The following is a 25,161-nucleotide window of genomic DNA, read 5'->3' as shown; positions in this document are numbered from 1 at the left end:
CTGTGGTCCACGGTGTCCTGTCCCTCTGTGGTCCACGGTGTCCTGTCCCTCGTCTGTGTCTCTCTGCCTCTCACCCCATTCTGGTACCCTCTCAGGTTTGTCATTTAGCTTTCCCAGTTTAGGTCTTTAGTTTTGTCTTTCCTCTTGCCTGTTTTGCCATCTCACCACTGTGTAAATAAAACATCACCAGCATTATCATCTACTGCCTGCGTTTTGGGTCCTTTCCCCCTTCAATACCACACGGCTCGCCTCGGCAGCCGTGACAGTTATGATGCAATTGTCTGTTAGATGTGAGGATGTGGTAACAACGTATCTCATGTCAATAGGGACCAGATTGTCAGTCTTTTTTTTCACACATATCTATTTGTTGATGGGAATTATTTATTTGTTTGAACATGTCTGAGGCATAGTTCTCACTCTGCCCCTTGTATGCTCTTATATACACTCAGAAAACACTTTATCAAGTGCACCACAGTAATACCTGGTTGGAGCCATTTTTATGGTCAGACCTCCCTTAATTCTATGTGGAGGATACTTGAAATAGTTTATATATATATAAATATCTAGAGACACCTGAGTCCATATTAGCATGATGCCTTCAAACAGTTACTGCAGATTTGTAAGACTCTATCAAAAGTGCTCTATTGAAATAGAGACCTGTTGACTATGGGGGCTATTTGACTACAGTGAACTCACATGATGTACTATGTTGCTGGAATCAGCCATCAGAAAAATGGGTGCACTGTTGCCATGAGGAGATGGGCATGGTCAGCAACAATACTAATTTTATCAATACTCATTTGGCATTAAAGGACACCAAGTGTGCCATGAAAATATACCTCTCAAACCATTATTTTGACACCACCAGTCTGAACTGCTGATACAGGGCAGGTTGGATCCATATTTTCGTGCTGTTTATGCCAAATTCTGAGCCTACCATATAAATATTCCAGCAGACTTTCAGGCAAAAGTTTTTAATAATTTGGTTAATTATACTGAAATAACTACTGAGACAAAAAGCATAAATTTACTTTGAAAATTAACTAAACTAATGTGGGGAAAAATAAAATTACAAGAAGATAGAAGTAAATGAATAAAATCAAAACTTTGATAACAACACTAAAATAACAGTGATCTGCATAAAACCTAAATACACAACATGAGAGTCCTCTAAAGCTGAGCTTTCTGTTGTTCCTGCTCTGTAGCTGATGTTGCTCCATTGAGCCCGACTAACATTGAAGTCACTCCATGATGTCGACATCTGTTGTATTATTTCTGTTAGGTTTTTCTTCTGTGTCTCCAGCACCTCATTTTTCATTTTGAGCATCTGTGTCTCTGCAGTAACCGGGTGTCATTACTGCCGACGTGAATTATGATTTTACTGAATTTACATTTACCCTTTGCCAGCAGCTTTAAATTTCCCTCAATGTCGCCTGCTCTGGCCGATGGAAGACAATTGACTATGGTTGCCGGTGTCCCTAGCTTCACATATCTGAAAACAGAATCACCAATTACCAGAGTTGGACCCCCGGCGGGTGTGTCGCCGAGTGGGGAAAAATGGTTAGACACATGAACAGGTTGGTGGTGTATCTGGGACTTCTGTTTAAGACTATGCTTCCTCCTCACTGTCACCCAGCCGCGCTCTTTCCCCAGCTGCTTAGGGCCTACACTATCTTCGGCTGCACCGGCTACAGGGGCCTGGCTAGCTACGGGTGACTCAGGGGTGCGAAGCCGAGTCTCCAATTCAGTAATCCTGGCCTCCAGAGCTGCAAATATGCTACATATGTTACAAGTATCACTACTGCTAAAGGAGGCTGAGGAGTAACTAAACATCTGACACAATGAGCAGGAAAGTGCACGAGGGACAGGTGAAGAGGCCATGCTGCACATGAAGATTATACTATGAAAACAGATGTTATCTAAAGGTCTTTAATTAAATTGGTATGCAGATAAGCTACTCAACTACTACTTCCTGTTCCTGTGTTGGAACAGGAACAGGAAGTGATACTCTACCACAGAGAGAGCGAACATCAAATGACAGCGCCACCCAAAGGATCGACAGTGTTGTGCCAAGAGTGTCCAGATGAGCCCAGGACGACCAGACCGTGCAGAAACACAGAGGACAGACTCACCTCTGGAGCAGAGGAAGGGGCGTTGTTCATTACAATTATGACTGTAGAAGGAGCCTGTTGATGCATCTATTGTGGCACAGTTTTGAGTGTCATCGGGGTGCCCGGACCCCCACGGCAGGTTTGAGGCTGTGCTCGAGTTTGACCACGTCCAGTAATTTCTATACAGTCCAATCCAGGCCTGATTAGCAGGTGTCAACATGTTAGCGACCTTGGTGTTTACACTTGAATTAATCATGCTGCTCAGGTCTATGTATGTCTGTCTGCAGTGAGACTGAGCATCAGGCCAGGTCATCAAGGTCGGCACCGGGATGATAATGCTACTCTTGCCTGAAAGACAAAAGATCAGACGGATTCAGACCTGCAGCTCAAATGTTCAGTTTGTCAAACCCTGGTTCCAAAGTCCAAAACACTCACCATTAAAGCAGAAAAAGCTATGTTGTTCTGAGCACTGTCTTGTGGACCATGATCCATCACTAGATATTGTAACACACTCCCCAGTCCCTGGCTGTCCCGGGGAGCAGGGATGAAACCAGGATGACTGAAGTGGACCGAGGCGAGACCATTTCCAGCTGCTCTTGGAACCACACCTCTGTGCTCCCCGCCCATTTCTGGGTTTAGTTGACATGACAAAGATCTTTGGAGATTGTACGAGTGTTTCTGTGACTGCTTGAAGCTTGTTTACAGACACCTTTAAAATAATCACTATGGAGCAGTTCAGTTTGTGCTTTCTTTGATTTTCTGATATCAAAAGTTTTATTCAAACTATAAATGAGGCGACTGAGATGAGTTTACAGACCTGAGAGCAGCAGGAGGATCAGTCCACACCCCTTCATGGCTGAGAGCTGAAAAATTGTGAAGAACGTCCTCATGTATCTCATCTGCAGCTGCTCTATCATTATTAAGCATAACACTTAAACCAGCATCAACAAAGAGGCAGATGTCTCTGTCATTCACTCCATTTCTATCCTAATCTAATGATTCAAACAAAACTATCAAACATATTTAACATTTGAAACGTTCAACTTTAAAAAGTGTTGTCTTTATTCAATTATCATCATTTTGTTTATTAGAATACCAGATAATGAATGTGTGAGATTATCAAATAAACCAAAACAAACATATGCATAACATACCTGACACGAAGAGAAAGCAGCCCAGTGTTCATTAAAGTGCATTTGATTAAAGATGCTCAGAGTCATTTAACTGAAGATGACTTATTCAAAGTTATTACAGATGCAAACAGACTAACGTCTGGCAGAACGGGCTGTGAATTGGAGCTAAACAACTCAGGGGTCGAATCATGAAACTAGGACTGAGGTTAAACACAGGAAACGGGCCGTTTGGTTTCAGTCTCTGTGAGTGGAAGAACATGCTTCTCCTCCTGACTGGAGTTCAGCGTGTCTGCTGCATCATCAGCAAAGATGGACGCACTTGGAAATGTTTGTGTCTTCATTTGAATCCAAAGCCGAGGTTTGCGAGTTTGCTTGCTGTGCATGTGTTCGCATGGATACAGCACTGATTCTCTGCCTGACCACTTCAGTGTTATTTGAATAATGTTGTAATTATTATAATTCAAACAAAAGAGGGTTCAAGCTTGACTCCTCCAAACAAATCAGTGATGATGAAGACGCAACCTGACACATTTCACATGTCAGTTCCAATCATAGAGAACAAATAGTCCATCCATCCATCCATCTTCATCCGCTTTATCCGAGGCCGGGTCGCGGGGGCAGCAGCCTAAGCAAAGAGGCCCAGACCTCCCTCTCCCCAGCCACCTCCTCCAGCTTATCCGGGGGAACACCAAGGCGTTCCCAGGCCAGCCGAGAGATATAATCTCTCCAGCGTGTCCTGGGTCTGCCCCGGGGCCTCCTCCCGGTGGGACATGCCTGGAACACCTCACCCAGGAGGCGCCCAGGGGGCATCCTTGTCAGATGCCCGAACCACCTCAGCTGGCTCCTTTCGATGTGGAGCAGCAGCGGCTCTACTCTGAGCCCCTCCCGGATGGCCGAACTTCTCACCCTATCTCTAAGGGAGAGGCCAGCCACCCTTCGGAGGAAGCTCGAGAACAAATAGTTTTTATTTTATTCTTTGTTTGTTTAGCTTCAGCGTGTTTTAAAAAAAAATGATATTACAGTTTTAGTGCATCTCCTCTAAAACTTTCAGTCTCACACAGCACCACTTCCAAAGATGGAGGCTCAAGACAAATAAAATGATTTTTAAGTTACCACTAAATTTCACTGAAAGTAAGTAAATGTTGTTTATGTAGCGCCTCACAATGTGAAGATCACAAAGTGCTTCACAAATAAATACCAAGGAATTTAAAAGAAAAGATAAACCTTTTAAATATTATAATTGGATGTTGATACAAGACAAAGCTGTCCCAGTGATCACACGGTGAACGGTGTTGCCACGGCAGCCGGATGCGAGCTCGTTGCCCGTGTTGACTTAGAAGTCCACCTTTGCCAGGTGTCAGCGTGGGTCTGTTCTGCTCGATGCCGGCGGTGCATAGGAAGGAGAGAGCGCTCCTCTATTTATTTTCAGTTTTTTGTTTCACTCGATGGAAACTTTTAGATTTTCTTCTTGTTAGGACTTGGAAAACTTTACTATCCACATGACAGAGCACTCGGACTCATATCTGATTATGTGTAAGATTAAGAGAATATCATAAATGATCGTAAACCTGAAGTCTGCTTTGGATAATTCTCTTTACCAAATCAGTTGGCAACATTTTAGGTTTGTGTTTTGAAGGTTTGTGTAATTGCAGCCACCACGAGTACATGAAAAAGGACTCGAGCTCTTTTTAAACCTTTATTTCCATCCTGTCTGAGCGCAGCCGACAAACAAACATCATGAAAACGATTCAACAGAAAAGTACCCAGTTCTTAGTTAAACTGTTTTCTATGTGAAAACTGTCGTTTCAGCTCCGTGTGATGGGAGAACATTACAGCCATGCGCTGAGTCCCCTTAGACAACAATGATGCTAAGTTTAGCTTGTGAAACAGTTTGCTAGTGTAGCTGCTGACACTAGTCTCATTTCAGCTTGATGGTACAAATGTAACAGGAGTGACATTATTGATATTTTACTATATACACACCATTTTTGGAAAAAGGAAGATCAGTGTTGGAATCAAATATGACATTTCAGTCAAAATTCAAGGTATTTATGACCCCTGTGTGAAAGCTTTAGTTATATTTAAGTAAAATATCCCAAACATAAAGTCAAAGATTTGATCCCTGTGTGTTTCAGATGAAATGAAGACAAACTGATGCAGTAAATATTATTTTATCGATGAGAAAACTGTGCAGTATAATCTACTTAAGATGCTGAAGATATGAGAGCATTAAACAGGCTGGTTTTTGGGTAAGAGGCTCTAACAGGAGAGAGATGATACAGAAACATGACATCCTTATAAAATACTGACACACTTTATGAATGGGACAACTTTTCACAGCTCTTTGCATTTAAATGAGCTGCATACCTTTCCCACTGAAACCAGGAAAATCCCACTGTGATGAAAACAATATTTGAACTAAATATATTCTGCATAAATCAAAGCATTATCAAAGTTGTCTGTGGTTCCCTTATTTTTCCTTCTTTCCCTGTCCTGTTGTTCCTGCTCTGTAGCTGATGTTGACACTGACTGATTAACAAAGTCCAAAAGTAGAGGCCAGCTGTCCTTCTTCCACATCTGGATTAAACATGTTACAGCAGTTTGAACAGTGTTGTTCTCGGCTTGATTAAAACTTTAGTCCTAAACATAGTATTAAAAAAATCTCAATGCCAATACTTCCCACAACGACTCTTTGATTTGAAGTAATGCTGTTGACCAGTTATTAATATCATCATTAATATTATAATTTGAAACTGAGACTAGCCCTCTGAAGTTTTACTGCAGTATTCAAACAGACAAAGCTTTCTTATTGCAGATCCATCGGTTCTTCTCATTACAGCTCAATGATTTAAATCCTTCGTCTTGGACAGAGATTGCACAGTGACCGTCAGAAGGAGACAGCAGGTCGATCCAGGAGCTGAGGAAAACAAGAAATCTGCTCAAGGCTGATGGACACTGGTACACCGTAATTGATTTATTCCAGATTTGGGAAATACTTGGAATTTATATTGAGTCAAAGTGTCTCTTACCTATTAGTCATATCCCTTCCATCCAGCCACTTCCATATCCCATCTTCAACTCTCAGACCAATCCAATATCCTTTGTTTTCATCATATTTCCAACTGTTTCCATTGACAGTTTTCTGAGGACAGAGAGAAAGTTGTCAGAGATATTTAAACAATTTGCTCTAAGAAAGCTTTCAATCTAAAGAAATTATTTTTATTTCATGAAGTCTGTAATAACGTGTCCCACAATTTTCTCAGTACCTTTTCTTCTTCATTAATCACAACAACCAGCCTGACAATTCCCAGCCAGCCTGACAAGGCTCACATTTTCTGTCTGCAAGAATAGAGAACTGTCAATAAACAACTTCAGTGCATATCTATGTTAACTTAGGTAATTTTGTACAAATATATTTGGAACATACTGTTATTTTCTTTGGGACAGTAGGCATCAATGCTCCATTGAGCTCGACTAACATTGAAGTCACTCCATGATGTTGTATTATTTCTGTTAGGTTTTTCTTCTCTGTCTCCATTTTTCATTTTGAGCATCTGTGTCTCTGCAGTCAAGTTTGTGATCTGTTTTTCTAAAACTGTGGACACTATAAGGTTACAAAGGACAGCAGTTAGTATTTTTAAGTGGTTTGAATATATTTACATATTTCTTATAAATTAAATGGTAAATGGCCTGCATTTGTATAGCGCTTTTTCTAGTCCCTAAGGACCCTAAGGAATTAATGTAAATTAATGCAACAATAACTGTTAAAAAAACACAATCAAATATAAAACATCACACTACTTTGCGTGTAAGTTTTAAAGTTATACTCACAGTAGATGCGAAGGACCATAATTAGTATTAGAATTCCCCAGCATGTTGCTAGTGATAGAAAAGATTTATTACAAGACGACTTCTTATCTAGCAAAAAAAAAAAGTTATTTCAACAACTAAAATTATTCATATTTTTCTTGAGAATAAAATGAAATGTGTCAAAGATCCCTTATTATTTAAGCATTCTTCTGTTATGTACAAGCACAAAATACATATTGGAGGCAGAAAAAAATGATTTAACTTCAGAACAGATCTATAATTTTTTTTTTCCATGCTCTTGCTCTTGACGAAGGCGGTCGCACTTTTCTCCTCTCCTCCTCCTCCTCTCCCTTAGCTTCCCTGCTTAGCCTCTTATATCCTTGTCTAGTCTCGTGTTTTTTGTATTACTTTTCCCTGGAACATTCTCTCACAGTCTGTTCTCTAAAACCTAAAAGAGGAATTATGGATTGGATCAACTGGTCCCTAAATGCAATTGACACCCCTTTCTTAACGAGAAGTTTGGGCTTGGGTGAGCCTGAGTGCTGAAGATATCTACCTATTCGGAACCATGGTAACAGGGTTCTGGCTGATCGGAGCTGGCTTGGCCATGGCTTATCAAAGAATTAAGAAAGCGGAACCGGCTGTTCAAACCCCCACAAGGCTGCCCGCTGGGATTGGAACGATGGGAGAGGCGTGAGTTTCTCAAAATGGGCTCATTGAGTGCAGCACAGATAAGATCTTGGAAAGGCTACGGCTGCTGTGAATACTCAGAATAAGACCTCTGACTGCAGACTGGATACATCTCGGAAGGGCTAGCTTGGAATAACATCTCTGGGTGCAAATTGGATGACATCTCAGGGAGGCACACTGCCGTGAGTTATCAGAATCGGCTACTTGAGCACAAGAAATGACAACATCACAGAACGAAGGCGAAGCTCGCGGCTCTCCAACGGGAGATTGAGAGACCAGTGTTGGACTGTAGAACTGCTTTGAAATTCATATGAGCTGTTTGCACTAAAGTAAAAACCACCATCACTTCATGCGGATACCCCTTTGGTGCCAGCTGCAGTCTCAAGGCTGGAGCTGAACAACAACACCCTGATAACGACTGTGTTTAGTCTGTTAGTCTGTTTAGTCCATTCCATGCAAGGCCACCTGGGTTGGCTGGAAGACTGTTTACCTAGCCTAGCAGGGCGAAGGACACTGTCTCAGCTGAACTCTGGACAGGCACACACATACATATACACTGATATGCACACACTCATCCCCCCTCCCTTTCCAAACGCCTTTGACGCTTATTCCCTTCCGATGCTGCACCCTTTACCCACCCCTGTTGCTTGTCATGTGTTTCTTTGGTGTATTAAGAGTTATTTCATGTGCTATGTGCAGAGGTGGTTTTTTTTCTGTTCTCAAACTGATCTCCCTGTTGGAGCTCAGTCTGGGGGGAGTTATTTTTTTCTCCTTATCTTTCCTCATGTGGTGCATTTTCCATTGTTATACCTCTCTGACCTGTCTTCCCCATGTGATGTTTTGTGTAATGTATGTATGGTCGGAGGGTAAGATGGCGCCCCCATTGCGTGCATTAGGTCGGCAGCCTTATGAAATTTCCCCTTGTGGGACTAATAAAGGTATATCAAAATCAAAATCAAATAATCACAAAGAAAACTAAATCAGAAAATTTAAAGGCAAAACTAAGGCTAAACCTTGTTAAATGTAATATAGTCCCCCAAAACTCAGAACATTATATGTACAGAAAAAGGCAAAAATGTAAACACAAAAACTCCAAACTCAGGCAAAAAACTCAGGGTCAATGACAACTTTTGTCATTTCTGTGTTTTGTATCTTTGTGGGAGATATTACATCTTAAAAATGTTGTTTGAAAAGCCCTAAAATTCAGAAACATGGTCAAAAACTTGTATTCCATTGTATAATATTTTTATTTATTTTCAGTCAAAGGTTACACAGTTTTAAACATTTAGTTACTTTCCTTGGGTACATTTCTATTTTAAATGCTCTGTCCACAAATGGCCTTTGGTAAGAATTGCTTTACAAAGTCCAGGAACAGAGATGAACAAAAATATGACCTGCTCACCTGCAAACTTTAGCTTCACCAATCAGAAGAAACAAAGAGGCATAAAACAGCTCATCAGACACTCTTTGATCTGAGCTTAGGATAAATAAGGATTATTTCCAACTATCAGTCATGCAAAGCTACGCTATTATAGTCCAGCAGTCAGAGTATAGAGATGGAAATTAGTTGAATTACACAGCAGATCATCTGAGGAACATCAGCCAATAACGTTCAGACTAAACCGACCCACACTCTTCCTTCTCACAGTAACCGGCTGTCTCCTCCTCTCTGTGGAAAATCTTCCCATCAGGCTGCACCTTCCACCTCAGCTTCACCTCTTCTCTGATCCCTTGCTCCAGCAGCTTCTCCCTCACCTGAAACACAGTTTTCACACATTAAAAGAAGCTCCTCATTAATCAGCCGTTGTTTCCGTAGTGAGCAGAAAACATTGTTCGTGCTGTTTCTGGGGGAAATGTACTAAATGAACTGGCTGGGGATGAAACTGAAGTTTGTTATTAGGCCTCATTGCCTGTCATTGGGTCACTTCGTCTCCTCACAGTAATCTGAAATTAAATGACTTCTTCAAGTTAAGAATGAAAAAAGGTTAAATAACAAAAATCGATGGGATTCCATTAAATGAGCCCCGTATGTCTGCAGCTGTGTGCTGTCACGTTTCCCTGAACCTGGACTGCACAGACTAACTGCTCTCTATCATTTCACAGTAGTCATAGCAGTCTGTTCCTTGTATCGGGGCCTGTGTGTCCTCTGACCTGCTGCAGGATGGATTCTTGCACTGTGGGGTCGTTCAGGTCTGCAGATCCTGCTCTCAGCTGAACCTTCACTGACCTCAAGGCTCGGGAAGATTTGACATCTGCAGAGAAAGAAAAGGCCGAATTTCAATTCAATTTTATATATACAGCGCCAAATCACAACAACAGCCGCCGCAAGGCGTTTTAAACGGTAAGGTAGACCCTACAATAATACATATAGAGAAAAAAACAAGAAATCAAATGACCCTGTATGAGCAAGCACTTTGGCAACAGTGGGAAGGAAAAACAGGTTGGTGGTGTACCTGGAACTTCTGTTTAAGACTATGCTTCCTCCTCACTGTCACCCAGCCGCTCTCTTTCCCGAGCTGCTTAGGGTCTGCCGGGGAACAGCCAGCGGGGCCTACACTATCTTCAGCTGCACCAACTACAGGGGCCTGGCTAGCTACGGGTGACTCAAGGGTGCGAAGCCGAGTCTCCAATTCAGTAATCCTGGCCTCCAGAGCTGCAAATATGCTACATATGTTACAAGTATCACTACTGCTAAAGGAGGCCGAGGAGTAACTAAACATCTGACACAACGAGCAGGAAAGTGCACGAGGGACAGGTGAAGAGGCCATGCTGCACATGAAGATTATACTATGAAAACAGAAGTTATCTAAAGGTTTTTAATTAAATTGGTATGCAGATAAGCTACTCAACTACTACTTCCTGTTCCTGTGTTGGAACAGGAACAGGAAGTGATACTCTACCACAGAGAGAGCGAACATCAAATGACAGCGCCACCCAAAGGATCGACAGTGTTGTGCCAAGAGTGTCCAGATGAGCCCAGGAGGACCAGACCGTGCAGAAACACAGAGGACAGACTCACCTCTGGAGCAGAGGAAGGGGCGTTGTTCATTACAATTATGACTGTAGAAGGAGCCTTTTGATGCATCTATTGTGGCACAGTTTTGAGTGTCATCAGGCTGCCCGGGCGCCCACGGCAGGTTTGAGGCTGTGCTCGAGTTTGACCACGTCCAGTAATTTCTATACAGTCCAATCCAGGCCTGATTAGAAGGTGTCAACAGGTTAGCGAACATGGTGTTTACACTTGACTCCATCATGCTGCTCAGGTCTATGTATGTCTGTCTGCAGTAAGACTGAGCATCAGGCCAGGTCATCAAGGTCGGCACCAGGATGAACTTGCTACCCGTCTCTGAAAGACAAAAGATCAGACGGATTCAGACCTGCAGCTCAAATGTTCAGTTTGTCAAACCCTGGTTCCAAAGTCCAAAACACTCACCAGTATAGCAGAAAAAGCTATGTTGTTCTGAGCATTGTCTTGTGGACCATGATCCATCACTAGATATTGTAACACACTCCCCAGTCCCTGGCTGTCCTGGGGACCAGGAATGAAACCAGGATGACTGAACTGGACCGAGGCGAGACCATTTCCAGCCGCTCTTGGAGAGTCCAATCCACACCTCTGTGCTCCCCGCCCATTTCTGGGCTTCCTGGATGAGAGCTGAGCTGTTAACGATGGCGAGGTCAATGTACTCATCTCTGCAGTATTGCTGAGCGTCGTTCCATGACTTCTGCAGGTCAACGAGGTGGAGCTGTCTGACTAACTGATCAGACTGAAAATGGCAGACCATCACGTAACCTGAGAGAGGACACGAGTAAGTCAGCGCGGTCACAGACTCATCTCAGCTCGATTTTACTCGTCAGGAGAATTTACAGAGATTTGAACAGTGTTGTGGTCTGTTAATATATGTGTCCTTCAAAGGATCTGTAACTCGTATACTGGTTAAAATGTGTTTTACAATGCCTGTGGACACCTACACACTGGTTTCCTGCTCCAGGGCAAAACTCACACATCAGGTTAAAAAGCTGCTGTCTTTCTTTTTTTACTCTTTTACTTCACTTCATACAAACTGTTACAAACTACCGACTATTAAACTGTCAATCAAACTTAACTGGACCCAAAGAAACCTTTAGAAGTTTAGTTGACATGACAAAGATCTTTGGAGATTGTACGAGTGTTTCTGTGACTGCTTGAAGCTTGTTTACAGACACCTTTAAAATAATCACTATGGAGCAGTTCAGTTTGTGCTTTCATTGATTTTCTGATATGAAGTTTTATTCAAACTATAAATGAGGCGACTGAGATGAGTTTACAGACCTGAGAGCAGCAGGAGGATCAGTCCACACCCCTTCATGGCTGAGAGCTGAAAAATTGTGAAGAATGTCCTCATGAATCTCATCTGCAGCTGCTCTATCATTATTAATCATAACACTTAAACCAGCATCAACAAAGAGGCAGATGTCTCTGTCATTCACTCCATTTCTATCCTAATCTAATGATTCAAACAAAACTATCAAACATATTTAACATTTGAAACGTTCAACTTTAAAAAGTGTTGTCTTTATTCAATTATCATCATTTTGTTTATTAGAATACCAGATAATGAATGTGTGAGATTATCAGAGATTGTGTGAGATTATTAAACCAAAACAAACATATGCATAACATACCTGACTCGATGAGACGTCTGTTAAGCTGTGACACAGTCAGAACTCTTCATCTGATATATATGTCATCCTCGCTCCTCCTCCCACATCTATCAGAGACCTTGTAAAAGTGGTTTTAGAAAGCAGCCCAGTGTTCATTAAAGTGCATTTGTTTAAAGATGCTCAGAGTCATTTAACTGAAGATGACTTATTCAAAGTTATTACAGATGCAAACAGACTAACGTCTGGCAGAACGGGCTGTGAATTGGAGCTAAACAATGTCACAGGGGTCGAATCATGAGACTAGGACTGAGGTTAAACACAGGAAACGGGCCGTTTGGTTTCAGGCTTCAGTCTGTGAGTGGAAGAACATGCTTCTCCTCCTGACTGGAGTTCAGCGTGTCTGCTGCATCATCAGCAAAGATGGACGCACTTGGAAATGTTTGTGTCTTCATTTGAATCCAAAGCCGAGGTTCGCGAGTTTGCTTGCTGTGCATGTGTTTGCATGGATACAGCACTGATTCTCTGCCTGACCACTTCAGTGTTATTTGAATAATGTTGTAATTATTATAATTCAAACAAAAGAGGGTTCAAGCTTGACTCCTCCAAACAAATCAGTGATGATGAAGACGCAACCTGACACATTTCACATGTCAGTTCCAATCATAGAGAACAAATAGTTTTTATTTTATTCTTTGTTTGTTTAGCTTCAGCGTGTTTTTTTTTTAAAATGATATTACAGTTTTAGTGCATCTCCTCTAAAACTTTCAGTCTCACACAGCACCACTTCCAAAGATGGAGGCTCGAGACAAATAAAATGATTTTAAAGTCACCACTAAATTTCACTGAAAGTAAGTAAATGTTGTTTATGTAGCGCCTCACAATGTGAAGATCACAAAGTGCTTCACAAATAAATACCAAGGAATTTAAAAGAAAAGATAAACTTTTTAAATATTATAATTGGATGTGCTGCAGGTGATGATGTTGATACGAGACATACCTGTCCCAGTGGTCACACGGGACAGGTATGCTCGACGCTGGTGGTGCATAGGAAGGAGAGAGCGCTCCTCTATTTATTTTCAGTTTTTTGTTTCATTCGATGGAAACTTTTAGATTTTCTTCTTGTTAGGACTTGGAAAAGTTTACTATCCACATGACAGAGCACTCGGACTCATACATGATTATTTGTAAGATCAAGAGAATATCATAAATGATCGTAAACCTGAAGTCTGCTTTGGATAATTCTCTTTACCAAATCAGTTGGCAACATTTTAGTTTTGTGTTTTGAAGGTTTGAGTAATTGCAGCCACCACGAGTACATGAAAAAGGACTCGAGGTCTTTTTAAACCTTTATTTCCATCCTGTCTGAGCGCAGCCGACAAACGAACATCATGAAAACGATTCAACAGAAAAGTACCCAGTTCTTAGTTAAACTGTTTTCTATGTGAAAACTGTCGTTTCAGCTCCGTGTGATGGGAGAACATTACAGCCATGCGCTGAGTCCCTTTAGACAACAATGATGCTAAGTTTAGCTTGTAAAACAGTTTGCTAGTGGAGCTGCTGACACTAGTCTCATTTCAGTTTGATGGTACAAATGTAACAGGAGTGACATTATTGATATTTTACTATATACACACCATTTTTGGAAAAAGAAAGCTCAGTGGTGGAATCAAATATGACATTTCAGTCAAAATTCAAGGTATTTATTTCTATTTCATATCATTTATGACCCTGTGTGAAAGCTTTAGTTATATTTAAGGAAAATATCCCAAACATAAAGTCAAAGATTTGATCCTTGTGTGTTTCAGATGAAATGAAGACAAACTGATGCAGTAAATATTCTTTTATTGATGAGAAAACTGTGCAGTATAATCTACTTAAGATGCTGAAGATATGAGAGCATTAAACTATACTATACTGCAACAACATGGGAATAGAGCAGCTGTGATAGAAAACAGCATTAATGAATCAAAAGTACGGAAGTGGAGGAAGCAAGAAGAATGAGTTGAACAAAGTTTGATTTATCTGACTGCTTTGTTTCGCTTAATGTGCCTTATGTGCAATTTATGGTCCGAAAAATACACATTTGACTTTTTTATTTGGCACACTGCAGTGTAATATTGCAAAGCACCTCTTTTTAACTTCAGTGGATATTATACATGGTTATGCTCAGGATATGTCAGCCCATTTCTACTGGAAATGCCTTTTGGTTAACCTCTTAAGCCCCAAGCCTACCTGATCTCCTGCCTTTTGCCCCCGTATCAGGGGGCGTTGGGACTTAAGAAGTTAAACTTTCAGCAAGGAATTTGCATTTGCACTGTTACATTTTTATATAGGTTTAATGCACATAAAAACAGCTGCTTGTTTAAGTGAAAATAAATGGATGGGGGTTTTCTGCGCTAGTAAAGTTGTAGAGTTGTATTTTGTTTCGCAGAAATTATATCGTCAGTTATATCGTTATCGCAAATTTTCAAATATATATCGTGATATATATTTTTGGCCATATCGCCCTGCCCTAATTGATAATATTTCAAAGAAGAGGGTTTAAACTATTTTCATTTTGCTGGTTAAATATAGAGTTAAAGCAGAGTTTCAGTTTTACTCATTGATGGATAATTTAACATATTTTTCTTCTCAGTGGTGTTTTAAGAATGTGGTGTGTTCTGTTATAGATGGCCATTTGTAATTCAGCCCTATGTTCATGTGACAGTTTTGTTTTTTTGTTTTTTTCCCCTGTGACAAAACTTGTGATGTCTTAATGTTTATTTATTGGTAATAAATGTGTTTTTAAAAATCAAAAAAATCTTTCTTTCTTTCTTTCTTTCTTTCTTTCTTTCTTTCTTTCTTTCTTTCTTTCTTTCTTTCTTTCTTTCTTTCTTTCTGTAACCGGGAGGGGAGAGAATTTTGTCATGTTTTGTATTGAAGAACTGTGTTTCCTTAATTAAAATAAAATGTTTTAACATTATTCTTTTAGGTTTAAATTGCTTGGGTCAACTGAGAGCTTTAATTTTAGATTTACAAATCGTATCTGTCTTTCACAAAATAAAGGTCTTGGTATGAAATAATGCCTTGTTGTAGGAGGGTGTGGTTTGAGGCTATCCTGGAGGGAGGGTGGAGATGTGGGTTCACGGGACAGTGCCAAGCAAGGCCGGCTGGCACAGCTGATTTTCATCATGCTAACCAAGACTTCCATATTTCTAGTAGCTGCCGAGGGCTGGTGGAGCAGAAGCATACAAGAGCTGAGCTGAAGCTACAGATTCCACAGAGCCTCCAGCTCTCAACACTGTTAATAAAAGTGCACTCAAACTCATCCAACGGTCTCTGAGTGTGTGTCATGCCAGGGTTCTGGTAACGAGTGTTACACTCATGTTGACTGGGGCTTACTAAAGACTGACTAGAATGTCACCCTCCTCCCTACAACCACATTTCCTGCTGGTTTAGTTCTATGTTTCTGGCCTAAACTCATACAAAGCCCACAATCTGAATAAACTCCAATAATAGTGGATCTCATGCTTTTCATACGATGCACAAAGTAATATCAGCTGATTGTATCAAGAGCAGAAGAACCGATAAGCGTGATTGATGGGCAGGCAGACTAACAATCCCGGGGAATTGGACTACTGGGAACCAGTTCTCGATTCCCATCCCTGCTTCCAGTTGTGTTAACACAGAGTAATTTTTTTTTTATTTTTGTAGTTGTAGTTTTTTTTTTTTTTTATTATACAACTCACCATTTGTATCAGGAGTTTGTTCAGTTGCTTTATTTTCAACCTTCATTTCTTCATGTGCAGCTTCCTTGTCCTGTTTTACTGAGAGTTTAAAGGGTAAATGGAGTTAAGTAGTTTTCAAATAACCAATTTTTGTAGACTTTGGGTCATTTTGAATGAACAAAATGTTTTTGCTCAATGTTGACAGAATTCAGAATCTTAAATCTAGTTTGAGACATCATAGCTCTTTTTAAAAATTTATTTTTTCTCTGGAACTTCGCCTTAGATTGTACAGGGAAAGTTTGCCTTTGATGTGGCAGCACATATCTCAGTATCTGACCCACTGGATTTGCTTACTGTCTTTTTTTACTGTTTACTATTACTGAAGAAAACATCACCTAAACCAACATGACTTGAAACAGTAATCACATAGAGATGCAGACTTTGCTTAGTTTTTTGGGACTTGTACACTGAGCAATAGCACTGTGTTTAAACAATAGAACATAATAATTATCATAATAGCAATAAGCTTCTGCTTTTGCGTGAGGATGTGAGATGTGTTGAATCTTACATTCTTTTATGGCTTCACACTGAAGACGGGGTGTTCTTATCTACAAGTCACTAGACACACTTCTTGTGGCTTGTACACTGAGAAATACCACAGAGCATCATAATAAACTTCCTCAGTGCCCAGTCTGTCTTATACCAGCTTCTGCTCTTGCCTGAGAATGTAAGATGATTCCATATATGGCTTCAAACTGAAGACAGGGTGTTCTTATGTACCAGTGACTAGACACTTCTTGTGACTTGTACACTGAGAAATACCACAGAGCATGATAATAAACTGCTGCTTCACCAGTGTAACTCTGTCTCTTCTAACTAACCTCTGCTTTTGTCATATACACTCACTGGACACTTTATTAGGCACGCGATGCTTGTACTGAGATGACATTGGCTTTGCCTTTATAACTCCCTTAATTCTTCAACAAGGTCCAAGAAATATTCCTGAGATTATTATTATTATGATAACATCTTACACTTGCTGCAGATTTGCCAGCTGGAAATCCATGATGTGAATTCCCCACACCACACAGAACTAATGAGCCAACCACAAGGCATCAACTCATTGCATTTAGGCATGTATATAGAGTCAAGACAACCTGCTTAAGTTCAAACTAAGCCTCAAAATAAGGAAACCAACTTCCATGCTCCCTGTTTTTCATGAAAAAAATGACAAAATGTTGATGCTTGTGGGGAAGAGAATAGATGTGTCAAGGCAAATAAGACACTTTTTAAACCATGTGGAGCAGCTCTCACCATTAAAAACATGATAACTTTAGTCAGCTTAGTCAACTTTAGATTTAGCTGTGTTAATGCTGTGAAGCGCAGGATTCTTTATTTTGATGTGCGAGACTCTTGTGGTCCTTCATGAAATTAGCACAAAGTATGTGGAAGCGGTTAAAAGCCACACAAACATGCAGAAGCAACTAGAATAATAAAGAGAAACAGGAACATCATTGTGTGAATGTTACACAGCATTTAAATGTAAATTCAAGCTAGCATTCACGAAATAGTGCTCCGCACATTTTTTGGCCTTTGACTACTTCCACATACTTTGTGCTATTTTTATGTAGGACCACAAGAGAAATAAAGACTCCTGTGCGAAATAATAATATTGTGTAATATAATGTGCATCTGTAAATTCATTTATGAATGGGTTCTAAATGTTTCTATTTATTTAAACAGTAATAAAGTAAGTTATTTTTTTAATAATTTAATTTTGAATAAAAACACTATTTATAAATCAATATTTCAAAATGAATTTTTCATCCATGAATAAATACTTAAATCAAAAATTGATTAAAAAGATTAACCTCTGAATAAAAACATTTGACATTTAACTCATTTATAAAAGCTTTTTCAAATTCCAAATAAAAAAACATATTTTCAAAATCTTTTTGAAAGGTTGATACTGGACTGAAATCTGGTGACTGTGGAGGCAGTTTGACTATAGTGAACTCACATAGTGTTTTATCTGGCTGGAATCAGCCAAAAGAATTGTGGGTATGAAGAGATGGACATGTTCAACAATAATACACAGGTGGACTGTGCCATTTTTAATTATGCTCAGTTGGCATAAATGACCCAAAGTGTGCCAAGAAAATATCCCCCAAACCCTTACAGCACCACCACCAGGCTGAGCTGGTGATACAAAGCAGGATGGATCCATAATTTCATTTCAATCAATGTAAATGAATAAAATCAAAACTTTACTAACAACACTAAAAAAAGTGAAGCTGATATGATAACAATATGCAAAATACACAACATGAGACTTCAATTATAAGCTGAACTTCCTGTTCTTCTCTGCTGCTCTGTAGCTGATGTTGACACTGTGACTGATTAACAAAGTCCAAATGTAGAGGCCAGCTGTCCTTCTTCTACATGTTACAGCAGTTTGAACAGTGTTGTTCTTGGCTTGACTAAAACATTTGTCATTAATATAACATAGCAACAATAACTATCATTGCAATCATGAAAAAATCTCAGTGCAGATACTTCAGGGAACAACTGTTTGATCTGAAGTAATGCAGTGCCCTCTGTTGACCAGTTATTAATATCATCATTAATATTATATTTTGAGACTGAGACTATCCAAAAGTCCTCTGAAGTTTTACTGCAGTATTCAAACAGACAAAGCTTTCTTTTTGCAGATCCATCGGTTCTTCTCATCACATCTCACTGATTTAAATCCTTCGTGTTGTACAGAGATTGCACAGTGACCATCAGAAGGAGGCTGGTTGATCCAGGAGCTGAGGAAAACAAGAATTCTGCTCAAGGCTGATGGACACTGGTACACTGTAATTGATTTATCACAGATTTGGGAAATACTTGAAATTTCTATTGATTCAAAGTGTGTCTTACCTATTAGTCAGATTCCTTCCATCCAGCCACTTCCATATCCCATCTTCAACTCTCAGACCAATCCAGTATCCTTTGTTTTCATCATATTTCCAACTCTTTTTACTGACAGTTTTCTGAGGACAGAGAGAAAGTTGTCAGAGTTATTTAAACAATTTGCTCTAAGAAAGCTTTCAATCTAAAGAAATTATATTTTTATTTTCATGAAGTCTGTAATAAAGTGTCCCACAGTTTTCTCAGTACCTTTTCTTCTTCATTAATAACAACAGGTAAATCTGAACTCTTTCCTCTGCAGTTTTCTCGAGCTTCTTCCCAGGTTTTCCATTCTTCACGTTTAGCATCATTAACTGCATAGCAGCTGGACTCAACATGATCCCATCCATTCTGACAAGGCTTACATGTTCGTTCTGCAAGGATAGAGCTCAGTTAATAAACATCAGTGCATATCTATGTTAAATTAGGTAATTTTGTACAAATATATTTGGAACATACTATTTTTTTCTTTGGGACAGTAGGCATCAATGCTCCACTGAGCTCGACTAACATTGAGCTCATTCCATGGTGTCGTCATCTGTTGTATTATTTCTGTTAGGTTTTTCTTTTCTGTCTCCAGCTCCTCATTTTTCTTTTTGAGCTCCTGGTTTTCTGCAAGTTGTTTTTCCAAGAGAGTAGAGTCTCGTGTCAGGTTGTGAATCTGGAGAATGAGGTTGGTTTGGTTCCTCCTCAAGTCTTCAGTGTCTGAGCTGAGTTTGCAGTATAGATCTCAGTTTGTGATTGGCAACAGTTAGCTGTTTGGTTTTCTTCTAACCGCTTCAGGCGAGTTCAGTAATTGTCAGTTAATAATGTGCAAACTTATTATTAAAGCCCCTAAAGAAATTCCATTATGTTGTTTTATTTCTTTTTCCATTTTGTTTCTGTAATTTTATCACTGTTCAAAACATCTTCTGTCTGTTCTAATTCAGGTTTCCCAATTTTTGGGCATTAATAGCTATCTTTGTGCTTTTCAGATTTGTCTCTGTATTTGTACTCTGGATTCCTTGTAGATTGTCTTCAAATCCACTTTGGCCTCATTCATTGTTGTTAAAGAATATTTTCTAAGTGTCTGTCAAAATATCGTTGTTAGAGGTTGCCTCTAAAAATAAACCAGTTATATGAGTAACAAAACATTTCAAAAATCATAGCTGAAATTGTCCTGATCAAGAAATGTGGAATTTGTATAACAACAACAACAACAACAATAATACTACTACTCCTAATAATGATAATAAACACATCTTTTATACATGAAATGATCTTTTTCATACTTACGGTAGACAGTGACTGCTATGATGCCCAACACCAACATGACACAAATGATTCCCAAACAACAAGCCAACTGTTTATAGTGGCCATGTCTGCTCATAGTTCTGTCTGATGTCTTGTCTGGCAAAATATTTATAGTCTTGAGTTAGTGAAGACTTGATAAAAATGTCAAATAGTTTAAAAGTGGACATGAAACACATTTATTGGAGCTTATTTACACCATGGAGCCCATATGTAAAAAATTATAATAGATGTAACAGTGTCTGTGAAGCCAAAGAAATAACTGACAAGAAATAACTGTTTGAAGTTAGAGATTTTAAGAACATGTTTAGCGGGATCTTGTGCCAGTGCAGAGCGTGACATCACCGCGCTGCTTGGCTGTTGTTAATAGACTTACATTAGTTTATCTTAGTTAACTAGTGACAGAAGTGATATTTCAGTAGAAAACAAGGACACTAAAACAAACAAACAAAAAAAATTGTCTTAAAAAAACTCTTTGTGGCAGCCCCTGGCATGTTTTATGTCGAACATGATTGGAAGTCCTGACAGCATGTCAGCATGAAAAAAAACCCCCAGTGTTTACAATCGAACTTCGCTTTTTCTCACTTCTATTGTTAAGAAATATGCTCAGTGAGATAATGTGAGCTAACGATTCCTAAATCTAAATAAGAAATTAAGGTTTCCAAAAAGTGTGGCAATCAATCTTGTAGGCAATCTTTTCCCAGTGGACATGCTGATGGATGTTAGGATTCCCGATCACACTTCAGTGAGAAACTTAGTTACATTTATGGTGTGATGCGCATATGGTAATCAGTTCTGCCATAAACTGTCTACATGTGTTTTGGGAAAGAGCGAACACTTTATTGCATAAATAAGGTGCTAATCGCTAACTAGCAGACAACTAAAAACTACTTCTTAAGAGATGGAGCTTTGTTTTCTTTTGTTTTTAACATAAAGCTCATTGCAGACAGGGTTGGGAGCAACCATCATAAATAGTTTTAGTTCTAGTGTCCTTGTTTTCTGCTGAGTTATTGGCCACTAGTTAGCTGACACTGTGAAATTAACCAGTAACGTGTTGTACTATAATACGAAACAAGAGAATGTTTGGATTTCTTCTAATTTAGCAGATTTCTTAACATGTGAGAAAGAGAAATTTCTGCCACTGTTACGCAAAAACAAGACAGTTTATTATTATTGTTACTGTATGTGTAATGTGTTTACCAAGAAGATGCGTTTACCCTCATGCTAGTGCAATGAAACATTATTCTGTCATCATTGACAGTCACCTGTCACTCTCATTCTGTCCTTTCTAGAGATCTTTAAAAGTGCCTTAAATGACAAAATATTTATTCTGTTAAAGTGGAAATCCAAAGTGGAAACTTAAAAAAAACATGTAAGAGGCTAGCAGTTAAAACAAACCTTTGAATATATGACTTATGAATGTACAAAGATTGAAATACACATACCTCACTATGATATATAAACTATTGTAGCTCAATGTATTTTTGAAAACTAATGACCAAAGATGCAGTTTTGTCATTTTTTATTCACACATGCTTGCGGAGCTCTTCTGGAAACTAGTATACATCCTGATAACCCACGTGACAGCCGTGAATTATGAACCCTGCTGACACAACTTTCCAGCAACCAACCCAGTGACATCATGTTCTATGCTGGCACAAGATGGCGCTAAACATGCTCTAAAATCTTTAAACACTTATTTGTTGAATCCAGATTTGTAGACAGTGCTAAATCTATGATCGTTTTTTTTTCTTTAGAGAGAAGGGTGTCTCATGTCCACTTTAAAACAAATATTGTAACATTGAAATACTTATTTTATTCATGTAGGGCAATGAAACTGAAGTAAACGTTCTTCTTGTCTGGCATAAAAATCTAAATAACAGAAATATATTGTTTTATCTATTTGCTTATTGGTTAATTGATTATTCAAAGTTGCTATTTATAAGTCCAACATTTCCTTTTTGTCTCGCTGTCTCAAATGATGGTATTTTAAACACAGCGGTTAGTTAAAAAACAGGAAGCACTTCATTTGAGTGTCTGGAACAGCTGAAGCCACATATCAGCTTTGAAATGCACGTTTACACAATGTAACTCATGCTGTTCTCCATCTTTTGGAACGTAAACCTTATAAGGAGGATCTCCTAACTATGAGCATGAATGATAAAATCATTTTATTATTAAACTGTTAAATACCACTTGTCCTTCAAAAACCTTGGTAAAAATGATTGTAAGAGAAGAACGTCCACTGTTTGAATCTAATTGTAAAACTCAGGATACTTCATGTCTCTTCATTAAATCCCTGTTAGGGAAATGCTCCAGTTTGAAAGACACCCAAACTCATCAGTACTCGTCGTCACACCTTCTTGTACTGACAGTTTTAGACATTTTCACTGTATTGGACATTTATTTACGGTGGATTTGTGTTTTCTTTTTTCAACTCACCGTTTGTGTCCGGAGTTTGTTCCTTTGCTTCATTTGCTCCTTTGCTCATTTTCACCTCCACTTCATCATAAACCGTTTCCTCCTTTTTAACTGAAAGGTTGATTGGCATTCATAAGATATCATATAACAAGGCTTTCTAAACCTTATTGTATTGAAATATTGGATGTTTGCTTTCATGCAAATGCTTATTTAATTATTTTGGACAGCTATTTGTTCAGTGTTGACACAATTCAGTGTCTTAACTGGGGTTGTGCTGGGAGCTGTCCAAGCAGAGATGGACAGACCTCTCTCTCAGCCACCTCCTCCATTCCTTTTGGTGGAAAAAAACAGGATGTTCCAAGCAAGCTGAGACGTAAACTCTCCAGTGTTTTCTGTGTCTGTCACAGAGTTTCATGCCAGAAACACCTCACCTAAGAGGCATCTAGGACACATTCAAGTCAGATCCCCAAGCCACTAGTTGAAGTGGTTCAGGCACCAAGGTCTTAAAATATCAGTGTAAAAATCCTACTTAGCTCAAGATCTTATTTGCTGATTTCTACTGATATTTTTTCTAGTCATTGTTACGGCAGAAAACTGTTTAAAACAAATCAACATTAAGTAAATTTGCAATTTTATTCATCATAAGTAGCTTAGAATATATTTTTGATGCAGTGCATTGGAAAAACTTACCTTTTGTTGAAGGTTTCTTTTTTTTGAATTTGACTGTGGCATAGCTAACTTCCTCCTCTGCCATCCTTGCAGACTTTCCGTTGAGCTTCGTGTAACTTCTAGACAGAGAAATAGCCCTTTATAAGAGCCACAGGGAACCAAAATAAGAGACAAGGTTGAATCTTCTGACGTGTCATGTCTGTTTCTATTGTCAACTTCTCCTTATGGGTGTGAAAATAATTTGCATGCATGTCATGATCAGTATAAACCTCAAAGTTGTGAAAATATACTGGAGGCAGTGTACATACTGGAAAGTGATTTCTATAACAATATATGCAAAGCAGAGTCACAACACCATCAAAAATATGTTAGAGTCAAAAAATAGCATGTTATATAATAACCGTTCAAATAAAGACATTATCACTTTAGGGACTGGGATTATCTCAGGATAGACCACATGAGTCACCAGAAATTCTACTAGATACACTATGTGGTGTACTGGGGCAGCTGTGGTAGCTCATTGGAGAAAGTTAAATTGACCCCCCGTCTTCTCCATTCTGGATGTTGGGCATGATACTGATCTCCAAATTTCCCCCAATGCATCCGCTTGAGTGTGACTGTGTGTGAGTGTCATCATACAAGACACTTGGATATTGAAAAAAAGCACTTGTATAAACCTGTGTGCGACTGGGTGAATGAGGCTTGTAGTTACCAAAAGCACTTTCTCGTGGTGTAGATTGAACAAGGTGCTTGAAACATTTCTCTGATATCTTGGTCCATATTGACATGATGGCATTACACAGTTACTCGAGACTTGTTGGCTGCACATCTGCATGAATGAGAAGTTGAAGAGTTGTATCTAATTATGTGACAATGAATGTAATATAATGTGTCATGGTTCTAGGTCTGGTGACCCAGTGTTTATGTTTTTGATCATTAATAGTCTTTGATTTAGTTACTGGTTATATTTTCTAGTTCTTAAGTTTTGTTACTGTGCCTCCCTTGTGTTCCATGTGTTCCATGTGTCACGCTGAGTCAGTTATGTTTTCATGTTTGCTCTTTCTTAATTTTTGTGTATTCATTATTTGTTGTAAAAAATGGATCATGATCAGGGTTTAGTCTTTTATTAATGGTTTGAGTTCATGTTCCCTTCCATTTACGAGTTTTTTTTTTCATATTTCATGCCTTTAGTCTTTTTTTTGGTTTTGTTGATAGGTCTGCTAGTGCCCTTTTGTGTTCCCTTCTTTTCCTCCAGTCTTTCCCCTGTGTTTGTCTTTTGTCGCTGTGTCAAATTAATATGGTTACATATTACATATTTCATTACAGTTTTTCTCTTCATCTTGTTTGTAGACTTTGACAGTAATACACCTGCCTTGCCAAGAATTTCTTGATGTGTAGATGTTAAGCTGTTTTTCTTGACCATTGAAATAATTCTGTAATGCATTTTCAAGCTTTGTTCAGAGCTTGGAAAAAAACATGTTTAAAGAAGTCTTGTCTCTTTTCTTCCCAAGCTTCTTAGATTAACATGACCTTCATAGACAATTCTGTAATGCACTTTAGTTGTCTTCTGTTGTCTTTCAGCTCTTTTGGTGTTGCTGAGTTGGTCAGTACAGCATAAATGGTCAGTACTGCCTTTGAATCTCTTTGTACTGTGTACAATGACAATAAAGGAATTCAGAACAATTCAATGTAATTCAAATCTTGCAAATCCTGACAACTTGACATCTTCTCTTC

General features: G+C 39.0%; 2 protein-coding genes and 1 pseudogene across 2 annotated transcripts; all 3 read right to left on the bottom strand.

Moving 5' to 3' along the window:
• Positions 1 to 6,031: 6,031 nt before the first annotated feature.
• LOC146623263 (uncharacterized) lies at positions 6,032 to 16,186 on the bottom strand (annotated as a pseudogene).
• On the bottom strand, positions 9,362 to 12,093 carry LOC146623264 (putative C-type lectin domain family 20 member A). Its single transcript, XM_085365844.1, has 5 exons — positions 12,057 to 12,093; positions 11,178 to 11,537; positions 10,764 to 11,090; positions 9,896 to 9,996; positions 9,362 to 9,499 (listed from the first exon to the last, which is right to left on the bottom strand). The coding sequence occupies exons 1-5, from the start codon at positions 12,091 to 12,093 to the stop codon at positions 9,362 to 9,364; spliced, it is 963 nt and encodes a 320-aa protein (XP_085221970.1).
• Positions 16,187 to 18,778: 2,592 nt separating the features above from the next.
• On the bottom strand, positions 18,779 to 23,678 carry LOC146623262 (NKG2-D type II integral membrane protein-like). Its single transcript, XM_085365841.1, has 7 exons — positions 23,449 to 23,678; positions 22,780 to 22,869; positions 20,319 to 20,436; positions 19,507 to 19,733; positions 19,258 to 19,421; positions 19,018 to 19,130; positions 18,779 to 18,905 (listed from the first exon to the last, which is right to left on the bottom strand). Exons 1-7 carry the CDS (start codon positions 23,510 to 23,512, stop codon positions 18,779 to 18,781), a joined length of 903 nt encoding a protein of 300 aa, XP_085221967.1. The 5' UTR covers positions 23,513 to 23,678.
• Between the last annotated feature and the right edge of the window lie 1,483 nt (positions 23,679 to 25,161).

This window comes from Diplotaxodon limnothrissa, linkage group LG11, assembly GCF_057381915.1.
Source record: "Diplotaxodon limnothrissa isolate DT_005_m linkage group LG11, D_limnothrissa_male_GT1.1, whole genome shotgun sequence".
NCBI lineage: Eukaryota > Metazoa > Chordata > Actinopteri > Cichliformes > Cichlidae > Diplotaxodon > Diplotaxodon limnothrissa.
Note: the sequence above shows the minus strand (reverse complement) of the source record. Positions and strands in the feature narration are given on the sequence as shown.

Excerpts from the sequence above, each read along its gene's own strand:
- LOC146623262 (XM_085365841.1), bottom strand. The coding sequence starts at position 23,512 with ATGGCAGAGGAGGAAGTTAGCTATGCCACAGTCAAATTCAAAAAAAAG. Across the intron at positions 22,870-23,448 it reads AAAGAAACCTTCAACAAAAG|TTAAAAAGGAGGAAACGGTT; the intron begins GTAAGTTTTTCC and ends TCAACCTTTCAG. Across the intron at positions 18,906-19,017 it reads GGAAGGAATCTGACTAATAG|CTCCTGGATCAACCAGCCTC; the intron begins GTAAGACACACT and ends TGTTTTCCTCAG.
- LOC146623264 (XM_085365844.1), bottom strand. The coding sequence starts at position 12,093 with ATGAAGGGGTGTGGACTGATCCTCCTGCTGCTCTCAG. Across the intron at positions 11,538-12,056 it reads GATCCTCCTGCTGCTCTCAG|GTTACGTGATGGTCTGCCAT; the intron begins GTCTGTAAACTC and ends GTCCTCTCTCAG. Across the intron at positions 11,091-11,177 it reads TAGCTTTTTCTGCTATACTG|AGACGGGTAGCAAGTTCATC; the intron begins GTGAGTGTTTTG and ends TTTGTCTTTCAG.